Source organism: Chiroxiphia lanceolata (assembly GCF_009829145.1).
Source record: "Chiroxiphia lanceolata isolate bChiLan1 chromosome W unlocalized genomic scaffold, bChiLan1.pri scaffold_48_arrow_ctg1, whole genome shotgun sequence".
Taxonomy (NCBI): Eukaryota; Metazoa; Chordata; class Aves; order Passeriformes; family Pipridae; genus Chiroxiphia; species Chiroxiphia lanceolata.
The window spans coordinates 314629-337012 of NW_022476502.1; the positions used below are offsets into that span (position 1 = coordinate 314629).

General features: G+C 49.5%; 1 protein-coding gene across 1 annotated transcript; it reads right to left on the bottom strand.

Annotated features, from left to right (window-relative positions):
• Positions 1-18: 18 nt before the first annotated feature.
• On the bottom strand, positions 19-21995 carry LOC116781500 (hydrocephalus-inducing protein-like). Its single transcript, XM_032677169.1, has 12 exons — positions 21812-21995; positions 19704-19806; positions 19186-19313; positions 18019-18141; positions 16851-16970; positions 15740-15874; positions 15003-15217; positions 6100-6224; positions 5396-5597; positions 3140-3305; positions 2001-2100; positions 19-77 (listed from the first exon to the last, which is right to left on the bottom strand). The coding sequence occupies exons 3-12, from the start codon at positions 19258-19260 to the stop codon at positions 19-21; spliced, it is 1320 nt and encodes a 439-aa protein (XP_032533060.1). The 5' UTR covers positions 19261-19313; positions 19704-19806; positions 21812-21995.
• Positions 21996-22384: the final 389 nt, after the last annotated feature.

Below are 22384 nucleotides of genomic sequence, written 5' to 3' on the forward strand. Positions count from 1 at the left end.
CAGTTCCTCAGAGTTGAGTTAGAGGCAGGACCCGAGACCTTCCCCTGTGAGGCGCAGGGGCAGCCTGCTCTCACGGCCTGGGGAGAGATTTCCATTTCAGTAGAGTAATTCTTACTCTCTTATCCTGCTTTTTCCAGGCTTCCTCAGTGCCAGTCCCTGACTCTGAGATGGGTGAGACCAGCTCCTGATGCTCCAGGGGAAGAGATGGACCCTTCTCTTCCCTCAGGAGACATGCCTTGGGGCTGGCTTCCAAGTTCTAACCCACCCCTTGGGCTTGTTTCCCGTTTAGCCACCAGTTTGAACCCTGAAAAAGCAATACTGAGTTTAAAACATGATTTCTGCAGTGATAGGACAAGGAGTAATGGGGACAAATTGAAAGAGGGGAAATTTAGGTTAGATATACAAAAGAAATTCTTCCCTGTGGGGGTGGTGAGACCCTGGCACAGGTTGCCCAGGGAAGTTGTGGCTGCCCCGTCCCTGGCAGTGTTCAAGGTCAGGCTGGACAGGGCTTGGAGCAACCCGAGCTAGTGGAAGGTGTCTCTGCCCATGGCAGGGGGGTTTGGGACTAGATGATCTTTAAGGGCCATTCCAACCCCTTATCATTCTATGATTCTGATTTCCTTCCCACGCATTTGGAGGAGCTTTGAAATCTGTTCGGTGAAGGGACAAAGCTCGCAAAGAGTTGGACATTGCTGCCTGGCTTCTAACTAAATTGAGGGGCAGTGGCCCTACAGCACAGGACTTTGTTGCCAAAGTCTTCAGCTTCTGCTGCTTTCTGACACTCAGCATCTTGTTCACAGAATGTCCCCGTGTTTGGTGACTGGCTTGGAACATGATTCTCATCTGACCATGTCAACAAACAGAGATGCACAGTTTCACACATCACAAGGAATGCCTTGGGAGCAACTTTTTAAATCCCTGCTTTCCTTCCACAGCTCTAACAATGGCAGTTGGTGGGCAAGAAGAGAGTTTGTTAGCATGAGCCCTGAGTAATTACTGTAGATGGCATTTGTTGAGTTATCCCTGCACAATTACTGTCTAAATAAAAAGCTGTTTCATGACACTTGTATCCATCAGCTTGGAGCAGGAAGGAAGGCAACAGAGTAAGTAGCTGGGTTAGGGATTGCAGTGCCCTCCAGAACGGGAGCCTGGCTGCTGGAGGACCATGGGCCTCCCACCTCTTTCTGGTAGATGGGCAAACCCAGAGTATTCCCTGGATGGAAACCTGACAGCCATCTCCCACTTTAAGGTGAAAAACACTAAGCAGCACCATGCAGAGACAGAGAGGAAGGACAGGGGAACCTGAACCACGCTGTGCTCTGCGAGTGTTCCCTGCCCTGTGTGGGCACAGCAAAGTCACCACCTCGGGGTGGGGGGCAATGATAACTGCTCCCAGAAAAGGACTTGACACACTCCTGGAAGCTGAGCACAGCAAGCCCAGTGGCCACCACCTGGACACATCTCAGCCTGAGAGCCAAAAGGTGACAATTCCCACGCAGGGAGAGAAGTAGGTGCTGGCCAGGGGTGGTCCTTCTGCAGACAGCCTGAGCTCAGCAGGGCTCAGCCACCTCTGGTCTGCTGTTGTCTGGGCAGTGGGAGGTGATCCGGGCTCAGGGAGCACATTTCTACCTCAGCTCCTACCGCCTGATGATGGATCCATGTCATGAGGAGCCATCCTGGAGGTCAGTGCTCTAGAGGGGATTAGTGCCCGTGCCCTAAAGCTGTTCTGCTGTGTAGCTCTTTGGCCTTTGAGGAAATACTGGCAAACCCATGTCATGAAAGCTTAACCATGCACTGCTTGGATTGTTCTGGGATCAGTGTCCTGAGCCCTGGCCTTGCATGGGAGACCACCAGGAAGCCGCAGGGACAGTGCACATGAGGCAGCACTGCTCTGCTGACCATGGACACTTTCCAGCACTTCCATGGGAACCCAGTGGGCTGGAAGAGTATTTGCACCTCCCCCTCATGTGTGTGGGTGAGAGAAAGAGAAGGAGCCGTACCTGAGATGGAACAGTAGGCCACTTCTCTATAGACTTGGGCTTCTCGGGGTTTAAAGAACACCTTGATCTCAGCTGAACAGTGTGGCCCAACCTCTCCCTCCTAAAACAGAAAGAAACAGCAAACGATTTACCTTCCAATATCACATTTCTTCTTTTCAACCTGTAAGCCTTTACTTAAGAGCAAGGAGTGAACAACACAAAGAGCCCGAGGAAACACTCCAAAACCAGCTCAACACACCACAGGATGCTCTTAATGCTCAGTTGGTCAGCTCCCACTCTGCAATATTCCTACTGCTCTGACACAAGCGCTTGGTCACATCGTGCTGCTGTCAGCTACAGCGGTGTGAAAGTGCTGTTGTGCTGACACTGGTGGCTCTTGGCCTTAGACGGGCTATAGGAGTAACCAAGAAGAGAACACGATCCCCTTCCTTGGAAAGAAAAAACTTAGTTCAACTTATTTTAAAAGAAAGCAGAGGCTGGGATTATTGTAGGGTTTACTCCAAGACGAGGAGGGATTTTGCACTGCGCAGACAGCGGGGATTCTTCATCTCGCACTGTGCCAATACTCATACTCAGGGCTCTGGTTGATGGAAGGACATGGGGGTTTGCTTGCAGAAACAGAAAAAGATTTTCTGTCCCTGCATGCAACAGAACTCAAAAAGTTCATTTCAAAGTCTTGTGTCCAGGCTCCCAGATGACACTGGAAGGCAGACTCAGACATGCTGCAAGTCCTGGTTCCAGGGAGGGCTTGGCATTTCCATGACCTTGGGCTGAATTTGGCCTCCTTTTCGCTTCAGGTCAGTCTGTGAACTGACAGTGTTCCAACACCCTCTGGGAAGCCCCACACATCACGTGTAAGCTGTGCCCCTTCCTACAGTAACCGACCCCTCTGGACACTGCAAGGACACGCACCAAGCTCCCTTGACGTCGAGCCCTTGGCAGCAGAGCTCAGCTTTAGGCAGGTTCCTGCTGCCTGCCAGGAGCCCACAGGGTAGCAATGCTTTTTGCAACAAGCTCTCCAGCCTCGCCAGAAACCCCATATCTTCTCTCGGGGCACATCAAGCCAGCTGAGGTGGGGATCTGCCGAGTGACCTCATTCAGGGAGGGGGAGGAGGAGGAGGTTCTCAGCTATCACTTGCCAAGGGCTCAATGGTGAAAACATCATCTGAGAAGAGCATGGGGTCTGCTTCAATCTTTGCTGTCTCCTTCTCCAACTCGCAGTCGTAAAGCTCAAGCTCCTCATAGCGCTTCATCACAAGAGCCTTTACTATCTCCTGGGGTGGCCGAGACAGATTGAAACACAGCCTGCAGCCACAGGGAGAAACAAAGGCAGCAGGTCATTTAATAAGCCACTGATTTGCAGAGCTGAGGGTAAGTGCAGAAGCAGCAAAGCGCTCAGGGAGGAGCAGCAGCAGCTCCACAGCAAGGAGCTGAGCCCAAGCCACGGGGTCCCAAAGGGCTCAGAGGATCACTTGTTGTTCACTTGCAGGGCAGGTGGTTTTTAATCCACACTTACAAGCTCAGGAGAGGTTTTGAAAGCCAGCAGCCCTCAAGAGAACCTCCTGGCTCAGAGCCACTGCCAAAACTGAGGGAGAACCCACCAGTGACCTCAACTGACTCTTCCTACCACAGAGCTGCTTCGGGGAGGCAAATAAAGATCAAGGAGCCCCCCACTGCCTGCAGGGCTTCCCTGGGAAGGGGAGAAGAAGCTGGCTCTCAGCTGCAGGTTACCAGCATCACTCTTGGCTTCTTCCCTTTTGGACCTGCAGGGATAAGCTAACCCTGTGTGCCCTGTTCCCTACACTGCCTTCCACCAGAGCATCCCAGAGCACTTTGAAAGCCAGTTGAGGAATTCAGGCATGGCATCTCTTCAGTGACATTAAAGGTTTTATATGCATGAAAATAGAGGCCCTGAGAGGGGGACATCTAGTCTTGAACCACCTTCTCTTTTTCCTCCTTTTGGCCTTCTCTGCAGACCCTTGGCACAGTTAATCTCTCCATTACTTGGTAGCTGCAGCAGAAATCATTCTAGTGTTTTAAGATCACAACCAAGAGATGAGAAAGGAACAGCTGCTTCCCAGCTGGCAGATCACTGTTCCCCCTTCAGACTCCAGTCCCCTGGCCGTGAAGAACCTGCAGGTGGCAACTGGGGGGACAAGTAGAAGGCTCCACAGGGAGCAAATTGAGGCAGTGGAGTATAAACAGGACAGCACCCTCACCCAGCCAAATTCAAACACAGTTAGAAAGGAAGTACACACATGGATATTACCAGCTGCACACAGACAGAGCCTTGGGCAAACACTGTCACTGGCACCAAAAATACTGGCTATGGCTGGCTCCCTGCCCCAAAACTACTGGCTATGGCTGGCTCCCTGCCCCAAAACTACTGGCTATGGCTGGCTCCCTGCCCCAAAACTACTGGCTATGGTTGGCTCCCTGCCCCAAAAATACTGGCTATGACTGGCTCCCTGCGGAGCACATTCGGAAATGTTTCTCCAGGGCTGACCTGCAGCGTTGGGCATGAGGAGGGCTCTCAGCCACTTAGATGGCAACCCTCTGCTCAACCTCCATCAACAGACAGTAATTTCCCCATGACATTCCAGAAGGCCCTGATACTTTGCACCCCCACCTTCCACTGCCTTGTGTTATATAACAAGGGAATACCTGCCTGAGTGCAAGAAGCGGAGTCACAAATAGGACGATTGATTTAGGGGGCACTCGCCTTGGAGGACCCCCAGAGTGGACCCCTGACAACCACTGAACTAAGACTTGAGCATGTGGAATGGCAAAACTACTCCCACTCTCGCCTCTCATGCTAATGAGGGACTGTATAGAAGTAACTCACATAAATGGCCAGGAGACAGAGGAGCTAACTAAAAAAATAAACCTTTATTCTAATAAAAGGAAGAGTTCACTCAACAAACCTCAGGGAGGTCTCTCAACTCAGTGGAGGCTGCAGCTTCTTTTATCCCCTTTGCCCGGAGCACAGGTCCCTCCCCATTTCTCCATTGGCTGGGATACTCTGCAGTTACAGGCTTCTCGGCAGGCCTACTGTGTGTCCCCCATTATGTGCTGATTAGGTGGCTCTGGAGGTCACTGACATTGTTCAAGGTGGAGGCCACAGCACTTCAAAAGGGAGGACAGGGCCACATGATCCTCCCGTGCTGCTGGTTGGTCCCCCTGTCTCTGGGCAAACTGCCCCTCTCCCGAACTGACACCTGAACAACCAGCAACTTTGTTGGCTCTTTACTGCGAGCTGTGACTGCCCTGCAAACTTTGCAGGAACACCTACTTGTTCCTAACACCCTAAAGCACTCAAAAGCACAAGCACCCCCTGAGCCCATGTGTTAGTTTTACCCTTGGGCAGTGCATGTCACTGCATCTTTCAGACCAACCTGATCTTCTGTGGATAGTCCTCTGCCTCAGTAGCAAAAGCCTTCCACTGGAATCGGGCTGTGATGTTACTTCTATTGTGGATGGCCGTGGTTCTGTGGCTTGACAGTGTGAGATAAGTCTTGTCAAATTCCAAAGAGTACTTGTCCAGCCCGATGTTGAAGTCCTTAGCTTTTCCAAGAAGCCTGGTGTGGGTACCTTCATCTGGAACAAAGCAAAGAGGAGTCTGTGCTCAGCTCACTCGCTGATGGAATTACAAGGACCAGAGCAAAGCACAGGTAAATCTCATCCCTGTTTGAGGGCTTTATCCACTTTATCAACTCCCTAAACACTAACTAGTTTGCACTTTTCTTTGTGGTAAAGCTGGGGTGGGGCGGTGCTGCTGGAGGGGGAATTCAGGTGGCTGGGACAGTGGGGAGTGCTGGTAGAGGACTGTGGTGGGGGTGCAGGATGGAGAACACCATGCTGGCACCAGGGTCCCCCCAGGGATGGACCAGCACACAGCAACACAGCACATCCAGGACAGGGGCAGACTCAGCCTTGGCCCCTTCTTTGCTCACTTCTGAGCACTGAAACACACGGAAGCTTTGAAAGGAACAGTTCTACAAGTAGTTTGCAGAGCAAGTCTAACGTTACTCTGCTTAGAAAGGGCTCTGCTATTCGGAAGGACGCAGGGTGAGTGCACCGTGCAGTGCCCAGCACTCACCTCTGTCGCAGTGCACTGCCAGGGATGTGGAATGGTGCCCGGTCTCCATTGGGTGATATTCCACTGTCACTTGCTTGGCTTCACCAACATCCAGGGTTCCTGTGGCTGGACTGACAGTGAAAGGGCTGCAAGACCAAGAGAGAGATCAGGACTCTTGGGGAGTTTGGGGATATTTGCAGTCTAGTTCACTTCAGCTGACTTGTGCAAGCGAGGAGCAAAGCAACCACAGTCAGCAGAAGACAGACAGAACACACAGCATCAGAAACAGCTACTGACTCTCTTTGGAGGAGATGCAGCCCTCAGAAAATCCTGTTGGATGAAATGAACTCATCTCCCCCATACTGTGCGTGGAGGCTCAAGGGTCTGACTGCCAGCAATCCCATCAGAGAGTGGTTTGGGAAGAGCACAGAGAGGGTTAAGAGCTATTTGCATACACATCTTGACACTGACTGCCTCAGAAATTTCTCTTTTTCAATCCCCTATAAACCTCCTTCAAGAAATGCAAACGGCAGGGCACTCCCTGTCCTGTGAGATTACAACCTAGGAATCAACAGGGAGAATAAAGTCTTCCTTGAAGACCAGAGAATAAGGAGTTTAATTTGCAGTGTGGTTGGTTGGGGTTGTTTTTCCCCTTGTAAACATCCCGGTTTAGCCCAAGAAAGGGCACCTTTTATCAGCATTTCAATGAAAGCTGCTCGAAGAAAAGGAGCAGTGAAAACTGAATGAGTACAACTCCAAATTGGAGCAATACAGTGACATGGAAACAATACCCAAAAGGAGGGTCCCCTTTACAGCCTGAAGGATTCAATCCCAGCTAAATGAAGTGCCATTAAGAGCAGCACAGCAAGGGAGCTGAACAGGAGGTTTCTGTGTATTCACCAGCCATGCAGTCTGGGATTCTGGAGTGTCATCCAGGCTGGTAACTGTTTGCTTGGCCCACCAGAGAAACAAGGGAAATAATTCGGCAAATGTAGGTGCAGTTTGGATTTAACAGGAGCAATTCGGCTTTGTCACCAGGTAACCAGCTCTTGCCTGACAGACACACAAATCAGTGCTTTAATGCTTTGGGATAGCTCAGGTGAAAGGTGCTTCTGCCCAGTGGCTGCTGGGCTTTGTGCTCTTTGTACAGCCCCACTGAGAAAACAAAAGTTTAGTGCTTTGCTGATGGTTAATTTGTCACCTTAAAAACATCTCCTGGGGAATCTGATGATTATTAGAGAATGCAACACAAAAAAAATAAATAAGAAGAACAACTGGAGCCGTGTGCAAGCTGAACTTTGTTCCTGCCAGTGGTGACAGCTGATGGAATTACTGCCCTTTCTGCTCCTTAAGGAGCTACTGCTGCAATTAGGGGCCTGACCCGGGCCCATTACCACCAGTGAGAACATCACTGCTGGCTAATGGAGAAGCCTTGGGCCAGCAATGTTTTTGTGCTGGGCCTGAGACTTTGGAGAGAGAGGAAGAAAGACAAGTTCCCACCAGCCCCAGAGCTGGATTACTCTCCGTGCTCCTGCATCTGCCCCGATGGGGGTGCCAGGACTGCTGCAGGGCTCTGCTGGGGCTCAGGGGTTCGTTGCCTGGGCTGGGAAAGGCACGGAATTTTTTTCCTGTTCTTTTGCCAGAAATTTTTCCAGAACAGAGAAGCTACTACTTAAGGGGAATCCCTGGTAACTCTTCAACACTACCTTCCCTCCCGTTCCCTTCCTACTCCTGCCCCATGTCTGTATACTCCTGCCCTCAGATGGCTGGATGGAGAATGAGACTCCTGGTGCTGACTTCAGGGGATGCCTGAGAAAGAAGGTGTTTTCCTATTTTCAAATTCTCAGAAGAGGATCCAGCCAAGTTCAGGACTAAGAACTCAAGCGCAAATCAGTCCCTGCATCTCCAACATTTTCACATATTCCCCAAATTGCTCCTGTTTCTTATACACCTGTGCATATGCCTATGGGCAGATGGTAGATCAACAGGTATGAGAGGACCTTGAAGAAAGTTCCCAAGGAAGAATGAATGTCTGTAGCGGCGAGGTCCTTGTATAACAAGGAAATAAGATGCTCCTCGTGCGGTGGTGTGGACAAAGAGACTTTATTTCAAAATTCCCGCTCCTTATATCCCTGTATGCCATGTGACTTCTTCAGCCAATAGAGTTATATGTGACCGCGCATGCCCTCTTGGGCCCACTGCCCTGGCACATCCCTCGTGCCTTCAGAGGCGCATCCTACACATCCCCTCTCTTAATTATATTAAGAAGTCACCAAAACAGTATGAACAGAAATGCAAAAAACAATGCAAACAACAATTTTAACACTTACAACATTATAAAACTACCGAGCTTCGCAGTGATCCCGCACATTGCTTTGCTCAGTTTCTTAACTCTAATGTAAACCTTTTTAAAACCTTCTTATATTCCTATAGGTTAGTGCAACTGGGATGGAAAACTTTATTAACTTAGGGGTCTTATCTTAACTGTGTATAAACTATAACTTTTCTTAATCTGAGGGTTTTTATAACTGGGGAATTCAACTTTATTTAAGAAACAGGGTAATCTTAGCAAACTACAATTTCTTAAAAGCGACCTGTGTGTGGCTGAGGTAATGTCATTTGTGAGGTATTTGTTTTTTATTATTTGATCAGTCAAACACTATTTTCATTCATTCACACATCTCATTCATCGGTGGCCACCGCACACTTGAACACACACGAACACACACACACACACATACATTTCAGAGACTGCTTTGTACCACGTTGGTCATTTCTTAATGTAAACTTGAAACATAACTTTAACTCTTTTCAAACTTCTGCGTTACTCTGGTTCCGGCTGCTGTGGTCACATATTTGAATAGGGTTTTACACACTCGGAAGAAACCTGCTTGAGTTCTTTTTTCTATATCTGCATAGGCATAGCTTTCTCTCCATGGCATAAATCCTAGGAATCTCGTCCGTTGTCCTGAAATCAAATCTTACTATGATTAGTAGCTTAGGAGAAACAAACGCCTGAGGTGTGTGCTGCTTTTCAGACTTGCTTCTTTCAGCACTGTCACAACTCAAAATTTGATAACATACATAGCTTTTTACAGATGTTCTTACAGGTTACACCGGTTCTCCCCCTTTTGTTTAAACTTAGCATGTGTTTCAAAATGTGATTTTCCTTTTGCTGTGTTATGGCTTAGTGTGAAATGCTTGTGACATGAGAATTTTCCTATCTGATAGGAAGTAGCTGTTTATTATTAATGTTAATCTATTTCAGTGTATCAATGTTGCTAAGCAACTAACTTGTGTTTTACACTTTTGTGTTTTGTCTAGTGGATGTAGTGGCAGTTATGTTTTGTGGATGTATATCTATTTGCATGTACATTTCAATATGTCTAATTCAGATATGTATATATCTATTTGCTAGATCTCACTTGCCATTAACCAGCTAGGGTTAATGCTTTCTCTGACACCACATTAGATGATTTCCTGACAGTGTGGGTATACTTTGATGATGCAGTTTTTATTAATTGTTACTTTGAATGGTCTCTTAGAGAACTTGTATTTTGATGTAGTGAATGAGACAATTGCTTGCCTTAAAACTCTGGGTATAGTGTTAAGCATTGCTGCTTTAGCAGCTTCTTAGTTACTGTCAGTTATTGTCTGTGGCGTGTCAGGATGTGATTTTGTATGCACTTGTATAGAATCATACCTTTTGTAACTCACAGGAACCAAACAGAACGCATTTCAAACAACCGGTAAGGGTTAACAATATCTCCAGGAAATTAACTTTCAAGACAGGATATTAACCTTATAGCATAATAAACACAATCATAACATCAGAGTATTGTTCAACAATTTTCCAAGGTAATACGAATGACAATCAGTTCCAGAACTATACAGAAGCTTGGTTCATGACTGTAGTTTTCTTACTGATCAGTGGCAGGATTTATTCAAGTCATTGCAGCATTTTGTGTTTCCTAGATGCATGTGTGAAGGCCCTGAGGCCTTTCACTGGTTCAGTTTTGCATCTGGTGTGACCTCTAAAGGTAAATTGCTGATTTCTGCCACAATCTGTGCTTATGGAGATGAATTAAAATATTACCACTAAGACTTGCCAGGGCATCTTAAGATCCAGCATCCTCAGCAGTCATCCTATCCAAATTGTCTTTCAAAGCTGGAATGTTGGTAAAGGCAGGATCTCCTCTGTCCAGTTTTCTCAGTCGTGCTCTGCCCTAAATGACAAGCTTGCAAACTCTCATTAGCAATTTACACAGATTTAGGTGGTGGTATGACAGAAAAGGCTGTTCTAGAACCAACAGTGGGCTTCTCTCAGTTTGATCCCACTGAAACAAACTGCAATGCTTCATACCTGCTGGAAACAAAAACTAGGCAGATTTGCCTTTCAGAATCTCTGTTGTTCTGTTTGCTTTCTATCACCTTGGTATAATTCTCTAACACTTGGTTTGCCTCTGCAGCTAGCGATTTGTCAGACTTTAGGTTGGAGTTCTCCCTTAGCAACACAAAGAGAGGGTATAGGTCCCCTATGGTTATGCTTAAGACAGGTTTTAAGCAATTGGTAGTTCTCTGAGGTTTCTGCAACTCGTGTAAATACAAATGTTTTTTACCTCGAGCCGTGTCACCTGTGTAGAGTCTTTTTGCTGTGTTCTCCTGTCTCGGGCAAGTCCAGAGTTGTGGTTGTTGGATTCTTCCTGAAACAACCTGAAGATCTGTACCTTGGGCAGTTTTGGTTAAAGTAGCAGGAACAAATAGCAGTTCATTTTTAGTGGCCGTGGTTATTAATGTGTCCTCTACATAATGATGTATTATGGCTGTTTGACTCTTTATCAAGGTATTTTGCATCCCCTGAGGAAGGGCAGCCCAGCAGTGACTTTGCATAGACTGTGCACTGTTTAAAACCATGATGGAAAACAAGGGTTTCTGGGCATCCTCAGGGTGAAGGAGTATGGTAAAGGAATGTTTTTTTGAATCAGTTACCACTCGTGACCAATTTGCTAGAAGCCTTATAGGTAGGGGCAGTCCGGTCTGCAAGGCTTCTGCATGTTTTTTGACTGCGTGTTCTGCTGTTAATCTTGGCAGTGTTTTCCACCTGTCACCTTTCTTTGGGGTATAGGGTACACAGGTACTTTGGGGGCTGGTTATTGGTGCATTGTGGCTTGCCTTAATCTGTTTCCTTTCTTGCACATGAAAAGTAGTACCACAAAGGATTACAGCAAGCAGGGCTCCTACAAGCAGTATAATGCTTGTAGCACATCTTTTGCCTTGCTTATGGCACCTTTGGTACAACTCAGTCATTTCTCTGCTGCTAGGGTGTCTATGGAATGTTGCTATTAGGGGCTTCCAAGGACAACTTTCCTGAAAGTGACCTATTTCTCCACAACTAAAACAACTGGCTGTGTGTCTGACTTCCTTCTGTACTCTTATCTGGGCATCTAAAGCTGCAACTAAAGAGGCAGGTAGCTGCTTCTCGGAGCTAACTCCTTGGTAGGGCTGTACCAGCTCAATAAAGTCACAGTTCTCCCTTGTAGGAGGGCTCTGCAAAGCTCTTTCACTGTTTGCATTTTCTGTTTCAAAAGCCAAATGTTCGTACAGCATCTCTCTGGTTTCATTGTATTCAATTTGCTTGTTTAAAGCAGACTGCAACTGGTCCAAGCATCTTAAATTTAACTCAGTATAACTTTGTAACCCTTTAATGGGGGACAGATAACCGTCTTGATCTGCAGTGAAAATGCTTTCCATAGCTTTTAGGGCTCGCCTGGCTATCTCTCTATGGTACTTTGATTGTACTTCTAAATTGTCATTTGTTTCCCCTTTTAATTGGTGTGCCTTAATGCTCGCCTGTGGATATTTAATATGAACAGAGCAATTTTTCTGAAAATCAGTTAACCAGACTGTATATTGGGTGTCACTGAGAACTAATTTTACCAGTTCTTCCCAGTCATATGTGGTGAAAGGATAGGTGTAACTCAATGCCTCCAAATATTCGAAAATTTTGGTTAAAGACAGACCAGAACCTCTTATCAATTGCCTCAGGTTCTCTGTGGCCCTATGCAGGGCTTGACTCTGAGGGGGCTGGCTTTGGCTGATATCGTCTGGGCATGCCTGATTAACATTCAGGTTTTCCATTCGAATTGCCTTGTCTAGACATTGTTCCCACATGTTGGCTGATTGCTCTCTATTTGCCCCTTTGTTTCCTCCCATTGGAACCATGTTTTGTTCTTTCTCCCCCTCCTTCTCCCCTTCCCCCCATCCCTCCCATTTCTCCCCTTTTGTTTTCCCGGGGTAACCGGTTCCCTGTGGGGGGATGGTGGGTGGTACAGGGGACGAATAGGGGGCGGGGTTGCCTCCCTCTTCGTGTCTGTGGGTGGGACGGGGCTGCGCCTGGGCCGGAAGAGAAAGTTTGGGGCTTGGGCCGTGTGGTGGGGAACATGGCTGCGGCCACACGGGGCCACGTGGTCGCTGGTCATCCGCAGCGAAATGGGGTAGGCACGCTGAATTACCCTCCCAATCGCTGTAACAGAATTGCTTGCTGCGGTTCCATGGGTCAGGAACTGGCATTGCAATTCTGTCCCGTCCCAGCAACTGTGTTCTCCTGGCTCCCGTCCCCGGTATGTTCCCTGAGTTTGTGTTACTATGTTGTGTTGTGCTGCTATCAGCAGTGTGTGCAGGGGTTGGGGTATGGGTTTTTTGTTCTTCCCTGTGCGCCTTGTGCAGGCAGAGTTTATCACCGAGTAAACTGCTTTTATGTTGCAAAAACTGGCAAAAGTTTGTGTCTGTGTTTCGTTTCAATGTATCATGAGGTTTCTATGGAAACAAGTGTCTGTGTTTACCTTATCTACGACCGGCTGGGAACACACGTGTTCTGAGTCTTTTGTAGCAGTTTGGGTACTTTGCAGTCTTTTTCTGCGGGTTTTTCCTCGGCGTCTCTGCGGGGGTCCGGGCTTGATTCGGCTGTGGCGCGGGGGGGAGCGGCGCTGCTCCAACGGCGTGGGGGTCGGCGCTGACGCGACTCGGCGTAGGGCAGGATCGGCAGGCGCGGGCGTCCGCGGCGTGGGCGCTGGCTTCTGCGATGAACGTTGGCGGGCAGGGGGTGGCTGGATCCTCGGGGTGGGCTGCAGCAGCGGCGGCTCTGCGCGGGACGTCCTCGGCGCGCGCGGCTCGCGGGCGCTGCGTGGCGCGGGGCCGGCGGGCGGTCCTAGCGCCGGTCCGGCGGCAACAGGCGGCGAAAAGCGGCAAAAAGTTCTTTGGGGTTTTCGCGGCTTCTGAAAAGTTTTTCCTCTGCTTGGAGGGTCTACACTGTCGTTACAGACAGGCAGGGGCAGCAGCACTCTCGGCGCGGGTCTCTGCCGCGGCGCGGTGGGGCGGCCAGCACACGTGCTTGGCTCGGCCGTTTCCCCGGTACTTTCAAACTACGGCTTTTTTAGTTACTAAAGTCTACAGGCACTAGGTGCCGGGCCAGCGGTGGAGCGGCATGGAGCTTTGCGCTTTCCGCTAAGCAGAAAGGCAATGCGGGGGTCGTGCGGTGGGGCTGAGATGGTACGGGCCGTAGCGGCAGAGCCGCTTTTGCGCACGTGGTCCGGCCGTGGCTCTCGGCAGCGGCAAGCCGCTTTTACCCTGTGACCGATGCACGGGGGACCAACAGGCTTTTCCCTGACGATCCTAAGGTGCTCCGCGGCTCGGGTCTCCGAGCTGCAGGCACCTGGCGCTCAGGGAGCAGTCTTAGGCGTGCGGAATGCCTTTCAGCTGGACTCACCGCTTTGGTGTTGCGTTGGACCCTCTCCGCTCTCTCCGGTTGCCTGCTCTGACCTTTTTGGCTTCTTCTTCAACTTCTTTCTTCTCTTCTTCTCCTGTGCACTATTTCTAATATTTTTCGAGCTCGCTAAACTAATTTCCCGTTTCTCAGACGCCACTGAGACCACGGATTATTGACGTCAAGGTTTTTTGTGGTAAAGACTCCCGTCTCTGCAAAATCGAGACGATCCCGGAATCACCAGCTAATTTCTTGATACAAGACAGATATAATTGCTTAATATAAGCTAAAATGTCCCGTTCGGTGCGTCAGATGTAGCGGCGAGGTCCTTGTATAACAAGGAAATAAGATGCTCCTCGTGCGGTGGTGTGGACAAAGAGACTTTATTTCAAAATTCCCGCTCCTTATATCCCTGTATGCCATGTGACTTCTTCAGCCAATAGAGTTATATGTGACCGCGCATGCCCTCTTGGGCCCACTGCCCTGGTACATCCCTCGTGCCTTCAGAGGCGCATCCTACAAATGTCAGTTTGACAAAAATTTAACCAAGAACAAAATAAATCGAAAAAAAAAGCAGAAACACGGGAACTTCAGAGTATTTTAAAAGAAATGTGAATGAAAGGTGGGGGACACTTAATTAGAATAAAATGCTTCTATTCAAATATTAAATGATCTGCTTGAAAATTTAGACTGGCTTTCAAAGGTTCTTCGTGAAACAGAAGAGATGACCGATGCCCTCAGCTGACAAGGGAAATCAGATCGGCTTTGACTAACAGGAACGGCACGGGCTGTTCACAACACAGTTCACGCTGGGCATCTGATGAGGGGCCCCCTGATGTGCCACACGCTCGAGGCCTCCTGGAGAATGGCTTTATTTGGCTGACAGTGGGAAGCAGCCATTTCAGAAGGTGTTGGTGCTCAGGAGGGTGCAGACCAACTACTAACGTGTTCCAGCAGTCCCCAGGAAATCTGGGAGAGACAAAGCTCAGGGCTTGCATCCTGCTTAAAACACTAGAAGCAACAGCAGGCCCCACACGTCCTGCCCCTTTCCAGCTGTGGCTGCAGTGCAGCAGCTTGGATGCTCTGGTTCCTTTGGGATACTCTTTCCCAACTCTGCCATCACCCAAAGGTGTTTTGCACCAAGACAGATGAGCTGCTTTACCTCTCAGTGCTGAGGCTGTAACAGGCTTCCAGGTTCCCGGTGTTGTGAACCAGCAGAGTCTTCTGGGTGCTGTGGTTGACTGGACACGATGAGAAGTCCAGCTGGTCAGGGAAGTCCAAGACTGGGTGGGCACCAATGGCCCGGATTGGCACAGTGAGCTTTTCCCTTTTGCAGATGCAGACAAGCTCATGGAAATGGTCTTGCAGGAAAAGAGACTGGCAAAGCACAAGGCATTGAGTGCCATCCTCATGGCAGAAGAAAAAGTGCTGTTTTCTATGACCCTTTGTGGGCATGAATTGACCTCTTTCACCCCAAAAATGACCACTAATTCATACTAATAAAGGCTGGAGAACAGAGCACATGAAAAAGCATCATTTTTGCTCCATTCCAATGGGAAAGAATAAAGCTCTCTGGATCATCTTTTTGTTCCTCTAGTATTTTCCATATTTAAATCCCTTCCACTGAACCTAGAGATGGTTAAACATCAACACCCCTCTCTGTCATTTCCCTACTGTTCCATCTGCCTCTTCCCTTGTGAACATTCAAGAATAGGCATGGAGGGAAAGCACAGCCCTCTAGGCCCAGCTGCAGGGCCTGGCAGCACCACACCGTGCCAAGGTGTGACCAGCTCCAGGCTGCCTGCCCCCAGCCCAGAGCCGACCTCACAGCACGGGCTGGGCTATAACCAGTGTGCAACAAACGCCCTGGCTTTAGAGAGAACGTTCCTCCAAACTCACCTTGCTCCCCTCAGGGGTGAAAAGGATGTTTATAGTACAAAATGAGCCCGGTGGGATCTGATGGCACACACCATTGGGGCCGACCAACTTGAAATAAGGTGAGCTGTCCATGGTGACCTTCACCAGCCGAGTAACCTGCAGGAAAGACACAAAATGGTGATTTTGCCTCTTGTGGAAACAGGAGGAGACCTGGGTGTGCCCTGGTGACAGCCTTCCTTGACCACTTTCCCAAAGGACTTTTAACTCTGGAGGTACAAGCACAGGACACACAAGGGTGAACTTGGATCCCTTCTGCCTGGGCAAAGCAGCTCAGCCAGAGGCAGTAGGGCAGTGCCTGCTGGGAAGGAAGGTCAGGCACCAGCAGTATGGAGATAGAACACCTGAACCAAGTCATCCTCATTTCAACAAGCCCAGAGAATCTGCCTGCTTCTGCTTGCACACAGCCACGCAGCCCTGTTCCAGAGGGAGAATGTGCTACCTGAAGGCAAATCAGCACATTGTCCTGGGGGAAGGAAGAAATTCCCTTCTAACAGACTGAGCTGGAGTGGGGAAGTCCAGCTGTGGGGAGACAGTCCTATGGGCACACCAGCAGAGGAGACCAGACACTTGGCCTTCCTGGGAAACTGAAGAGAAAAGGAGGAACACAGCAAGACAAAGAGACAAGCCCCGACACAATGAGATGGCAAAGAGAATTGAAATGGGCTGTAAAGAAGCAAGGGAGAAGCACAAGACACTGTCAGGAAAGGCTGGTGCAGAAGATGGGAGCAGTCAGCTTGCCAGAGTGATGGAAAGCCAGAGGGCCCTGCAGGCTGTGCCTGTCAACTCTGGGCTTGAAAGGTTATTTTCTGCCTGGAGAAACATGAGCAGCACTGACAGTGTGGTTTCATTATTAAAAGCCAATCTCAGCTCTCCAGGGGCTCTTGCTGCCTGGTGATTATGGCCAGGCAGCTGCCAGTGCAGGCAAGCCAGACTGCTGGGTATTCCTGCAGCCACCCTGCTGCCAGTTTCTGCCCTCAGGGGAACACAGGCACAGGGACAGCAAACAGGCATTTGCTAGCACACTCTCCTCTTCTTCTAGCACAGTGTTAAAGGGCCACATCCCAGCACTTACCTTGTCTCTATTCCTCAGAAGCAGGGGCGTTTCACAGACCTTGCCAAGGACACAGTTCTGAAACACCAGCTCGGATGGGACAGGCTCAAGCAAGGTCTTGTTCCGGTCAGGTGATGAGAACTGGAGAGGCGAGAGAGAGCAGGGAGAGGTTCAGCTGCTGGGAGGAAGGTTCGTGAATGACTCTCCTCTGTGGATCCCCAGTGAAGGACAGGCTCTTGGTGACTAGGTCTGCCCAGCTGCCACTGGGGGAACAGTAGCTCACCCACCTCTGCTCTGAGCTGATCAAAAGCTGCTGGACCACACCGAGCAGGCTCAAGCTGAGCAGCTCTTTTGGCAGGAGTTTCTCCAGCTTTCCTTCTCCAAAATGCCAGACAGCGCTTACCTCCAACACAGCCCTGTGCTAATGGGGTCCCAGAGCTCTGGGCACTCACTGAGCACTCAAGCAGTAAGTGAAACTCAAGAATTTACATCAGACTCCATAGGAAACAATCTTTGGATGACCTTTACTCTGAGGCAGGGAGACTGAGGCCCACACAACTCCAGACTCTAGAGCTTAGACACCAGTAAGAAGAGAACAGCACCAGAGAAGGTTAAGGGCAAAAAGAAAGTACCACAGTAGATAGGAATAGGACAAATGAGGCAAATGCTGGATGAGGATAAGGTTCAGCTCTTTTCTCAGCAGTGCTGGGCAACTTGAGTAAGACTGGAGTTGTGTTGAATTGGGAGTAATTACCTCAGGCCCTCAGCCTCCAAAGGCCAGCACCGCCACTGTGCAGGGAATCCTGTGACCCCCAGCATTTGTCAGTGACAACACCAAAGCAAGAGGTGGCTCTTTCAGAGGGACAATGGAAAATGGCAAGCTCGTGCCCTTGTGTCCTGCCCCAGCCTTCCCCCGCTATTGTGGCTTCACCATGGTAGCTAAACTCCAGCAAACCCCACCAGCTTCAGCAGAAAATATTTGTGTTGGCTTAGCACAGATCAGGACTCCAGTATCTCACTAGGAGAAAACGTTTTGCCTTTACCCCAGCAGAAGGAACTCAACCACCAGCAGCAGTTTGGAATAACAACAGGACCTGGACACTGAGGGGTTTCAATAAGCTGGAGGCAAGGCACGCAGCCTCTGCAAGTGTCACATCAAACAGCAAGGAAAAGGGCAGGAAAAGGCTGCCTTGTACCTGGAGTTCTCACTCGGGCCTGGGGGCCAGACAGTCTTGGGCAGCTTTGTCTCCTGAGGGCTGTCCGGCTTCTTCCTGAGCCTGAGACCCACCTCCCTGAAGTCAAAGATGGTCAGCTGGAAGGCAAAAAAAACAGCAAGAGCCTCAGAAATGCCCTTATTCAGAAAGGCTTTTCTTGTTCAAGTGGCTCTGATGAATCATTTGTGATCACAGCCACCAGGACAGTCCTGGAAGTTACCTGCTGAAATATTTAACATCAGAAAACTAATGGTATAGAGCAGAACACACTTGCTCGAACCAGGCGGCTCTGCCTCATTAGCTTCTCCATGATTTGATGTGACACGTGTGGGGATTTCTGCTCTTGGGGCATTTGCGTCCTCTTTACTTTCACTGGATTGAGCCAGTGACCCTGGCAGAGAGTGTCAAACTGCCCTAACTCCATCCCTGCCCAAGGCTCACAACCCCCAGCTTGTGAAGATATCACTGCTGGCTGAGTGTGAGAGAAGCAGAAAAGCAGCATTGTGCCAAGACCGAGGTGCAGAGCAATAGGTCCATAGTTCTCTCTTTGTAATTAGCACGGGTTTTGTCTCTGTCTGGCCTCACAGTCCCATCCACAGAAGAATATAGAGAGATGTCCTTGACAGAGCCTCAGCACTGGGTCACCTCCAGCCAAGTGAGCTCCAGGCAGCAAAGGGGACGTTTGTGGGTGGGAAGGAGGACTTGCCCCAATTCCACTGCTGCCTGCAGGGCTGGATCTGTGCTCCATACAGGAGATGAGACAGAACAACTGGTTAGGAACCTCTTCCAGGGGGGACCAGCCACCTCTCTCAAGGCTTCAGGCAGCGTTTGAGCTGCCCACCACGTGCCCAGGTGCCTGGAGGGCAGGTGTGGTCAGAGAAGCACAGTGACTGTGCCAACCTGACAGAAGGAATTCCTGTGCTTTACATTTGTTTAGCTTGGCTCCAGTGGCACAGCCAGACAAGACTCTGGACTGTCCTTGACGCACCGTGACAGCCCCTGCCAACAGTAGCATGGCCCCAAGAGCTGGGGAGGGGGTCTGTAGCTCCACGGTCCTGTGGACAGCAGGAGGGGCTGGGAGAAGAGGGACACGGGAGGAGTTTCCAGCCTTAACACAGTTCCTGGCCACAGCAGGTACTTACACGCTTGGGCTTCTCAGGCTCTTTCGGCCTTAGAGGACGAGCCAGCACCTCTCTCCTCGGGAATCCAGAATCCATTCTGAAGGATGTTGTGGGTGGATAAGTTGTGGCAGTGACCGTGTCTCAGCTCACCTGGAAGGAGCAACAATGGAATGCTGAAAATCCAGAATCCCATTCCTGGCAGACCCAAAAGATACAGTGGTGCTGAGAATTTTATATTATTTGAAAGTAGCTAAGTGCTTGTTTGGTATAAGTAAGCCAGAATTGTTAGGCTGGAAGTTGGACTTTATTTGAACTATATGGCTACATTGTGTAATTCAAAGATGGATCAGAGTGAAATCTGGAGCTAACATTCTGAACATTAATAATAGTTACAAGAGACAAAGCTGTAGCTTAAATATTACTTGAAAATTATTAGCTAGAGTGGACAGCCCATAGCTGGTGGTATAGGAACTGTAACAACCTCCTCTTCTGCAGGCCAACCAAGCCCAACTCCCTCAGCCACTCCTCACAGGACTTACCTCTAGACTCTGCATCAACTGTGTTCCCCCTCCCTGGACCAAGTCCAGGGAAGGAGAATCTTTACTGCAGTGAAGGTCTCAGAACCAGATACAGTACTTTTGCCTGTTGAGAAACGCAAATGGATTTGATGTGATTATTTCACTGAACTCAAGGGCAACTTTTGATAGCTATCTTTGTATACATATAGATGTTCCCATCTCTGTGCCTGCATGTGTGTGAATTGATCATGGTCTATGTAGGAAGCAACAGAGTGAACCTTGCCATCAAACTTTTCTAGGTCACTGAGGAGACACCATTAAAGGGATGTGAGCCATTAGAAACGCAACATATGGGGGAGCAGGACCACGTCAGACTTTATCCTAGTGGCACTTCTTCTCCAGCATCCTTATCCTACAAGAAGCTATGGGTAAACAATCACCAGCCTGACAACCACCTCTCTCTGTTTGTGTCGTACAAAGTCAGTGTGCAAGAAACTGCAAGAAGAGAAGACAACTCCAGAAAGTGGGTCTCAAGCACTAGAAACACAAGAACGCGACACTGTCTTATGGACACCAGGACATGCTGCAGCAAGAGCTAGGATTTAAAGCTGGAAATTACCATCTAATGGGGAATGGAACATTCAGTGATTCATTACTTGGTCTTGAGAATAACTGGGTTGTGGGAGCCCAAATCCAGCTTTCAGCAAAGGAAAACAAGGCTGAAAACATCTCGTGATTCGAGAAGTTTGGACCCTTGTCCAGAGACCTGTTGATGTGCAAACCGGAGATATAAACCTGGTTCCAAGAAGAATTAAGAAAGGACTTTTTGGGATGATTGTTAAAACTGTGTCTAAATCCCTGTAATCCCTCTATCCCCCATGTAATCCTACTAGAAGAAAAATTAACTATTTGGAAACTGCAGTAAAAACTTGTGTAATTCCCTAATTAACATAGGTTGTCCCCTTCATTAACATGTCCAAGCGCAGATGCCTTTAAAACAGTGTTCTCGTGTTCAATAAACTATTCCAGTTCCCCCATACTGGGATCGTGTCTAGCTTTTATTTTTCAGACTGCCACTCTGGGTTACTTGTGCCAGTTTTCTAACTGCAGTTTCATTTCACTTCAAATGAAGCCTGTCCATCATGCCCACACTGCTGTTCACAGAGGGCTTCTGTGATGGATGAAAAGACAGAATGGGAGAGATATGTTGCCTGGAGAAGCATTAATGGGATCTAAATGGACTTTTTACTTACTGGACAATCCACCCAGCGGACTGACAGTTTTTCCCTAGTTTATTGTTGTGTACTTATGAATTCTTATGCACCCCAGTTTATTGTTAAATTTTATGAATTCTACTGTACCTCCATATTGTCCCTATTTCTCCCTCAGACTTTCCCTCCCAAAGTTGTTTGTCTCCCTGCCCTCCTGTTTTCCCGCTCCTCTGCCACTGATTGGTTGTAAGTTACCACAGTGCAGGGAGAGCTACCATTGGCCAGTTCCCTCAGAGACCCAGGGGTTCCACCCATCTTTCCCCTGTCCCCCTATCACATTTCTCCCTGAGCTGTCAATCTCTTGCGCCTCCCCAGTTTGGAATCCGCCCCTCAAACCTCGTTTATTTAAACCCTTGTACCCCCTGAATAGCAGCTTCCCCTGCCCTCTAGCCCTGGCGTCATGCTGTTCCATAGCCCCACGGTTCCACTTCCATAAAGCCTACAGGGATCTGCCTGCCAGACTCAGGGGGAGGAGCAGAACTGAGAAATCAGCCCCATGTCTCTCCAGGGACAGGACAAAACACAGCTCCAGCCCACCACCGCTGTCCCATGGGTAGAGATCTTCATCTTCCCCACCTCAGACAGCCCCTTACCCAGCCCACAAGTTAAGGGAGGATCTTAATTCCCCCTCTGCTCCAGGCTCAGGGCACAGACAGCTCTGGCCCCTCAGCTTTGTGTTCAGAGCACGAATGGCCTGAGCCTGGGCAGAGGAGCCAGCTGTGCCAGGACACAGCAACTGAGGCCACCTAGGGAAGCAATGAAGAAATATGGCCAGGGCTAGGGAACAGTTCCTGACATGTCTCAGGAAACCCAGGTCTATCACAGCAGGGTGTCAACCTTAACATCATCAAGCTTTACCTTCCAATAAAGGACACGAGTGATCTTCAGAGACAATTCTCTGAAAGGGCTCAGTTGGTGAAGAGCCCGGTCAGTCTTTGCCTGAACTGCAAGACTGAGTTTTCGGAGAGTCAATCTCTCCAAAAATTCGCTTGGCGAAGCGTTGAATGTCGCTGCCTGACAGAGCTCAGGCGGCAGGGAACAGGGTAGGGTGAAAGGGAATCGGGGACTGCGGGTGTCACGGCGCCAGTACCAACGCAACAGTCGCTGTCACAGCGTTCCAGTTGCCAGGCAATGGATGGAAGCTGGATTCCGGGAGCCGTGAGGGGCTGTATGGGGACCGTGAGGGGCTGTGTGGGGGCCATGAGGGGCTGTGTAGGAGCCGTGAGGGGCTGTGTGGGGGCCGTGAGGGGCTGTGTGGGGGCCGTGTGCTCCAGCCTGGCCGGGCACAGCCGGGCCTTTGATCCACAGGGACCCAGCGCCATCTCCCGGCGCTCCGCTCGGTTCGCTCCTGGGCACCTCCACAGACCCAGTTCAGCCCCGGCTGAACGGCGGGATTGGAGCAGCTCCCGGCGGGAGAGGCCCGGGCAAAGT

Bases quoted from the DNA above. Each gene is read 5' to 3' on its own strand.
- LOC116781500 (XM_032677169.1), bottom strand. From the start codon at position 19,260: ATGGATTCTGGATTCCCGAGGAGAGAGGTGCTGGCTCGTCCTCTAAGG. The intron at 18,142-19,185 runs GTAAGTACCTGC...TTTGCCTTCCAG, and splicing joins AGCCTGAGAAGCCCAAGCGT to CTGACCATCTTTGACTTCAG. The intron at 2,101-3,139 runs GCAAGTGATAGC...TTTCTGTTTTAG, and splicing joins TTTTCACCATTGAGCCCTTG to GAGGGAGAGGTTGGGCCACA.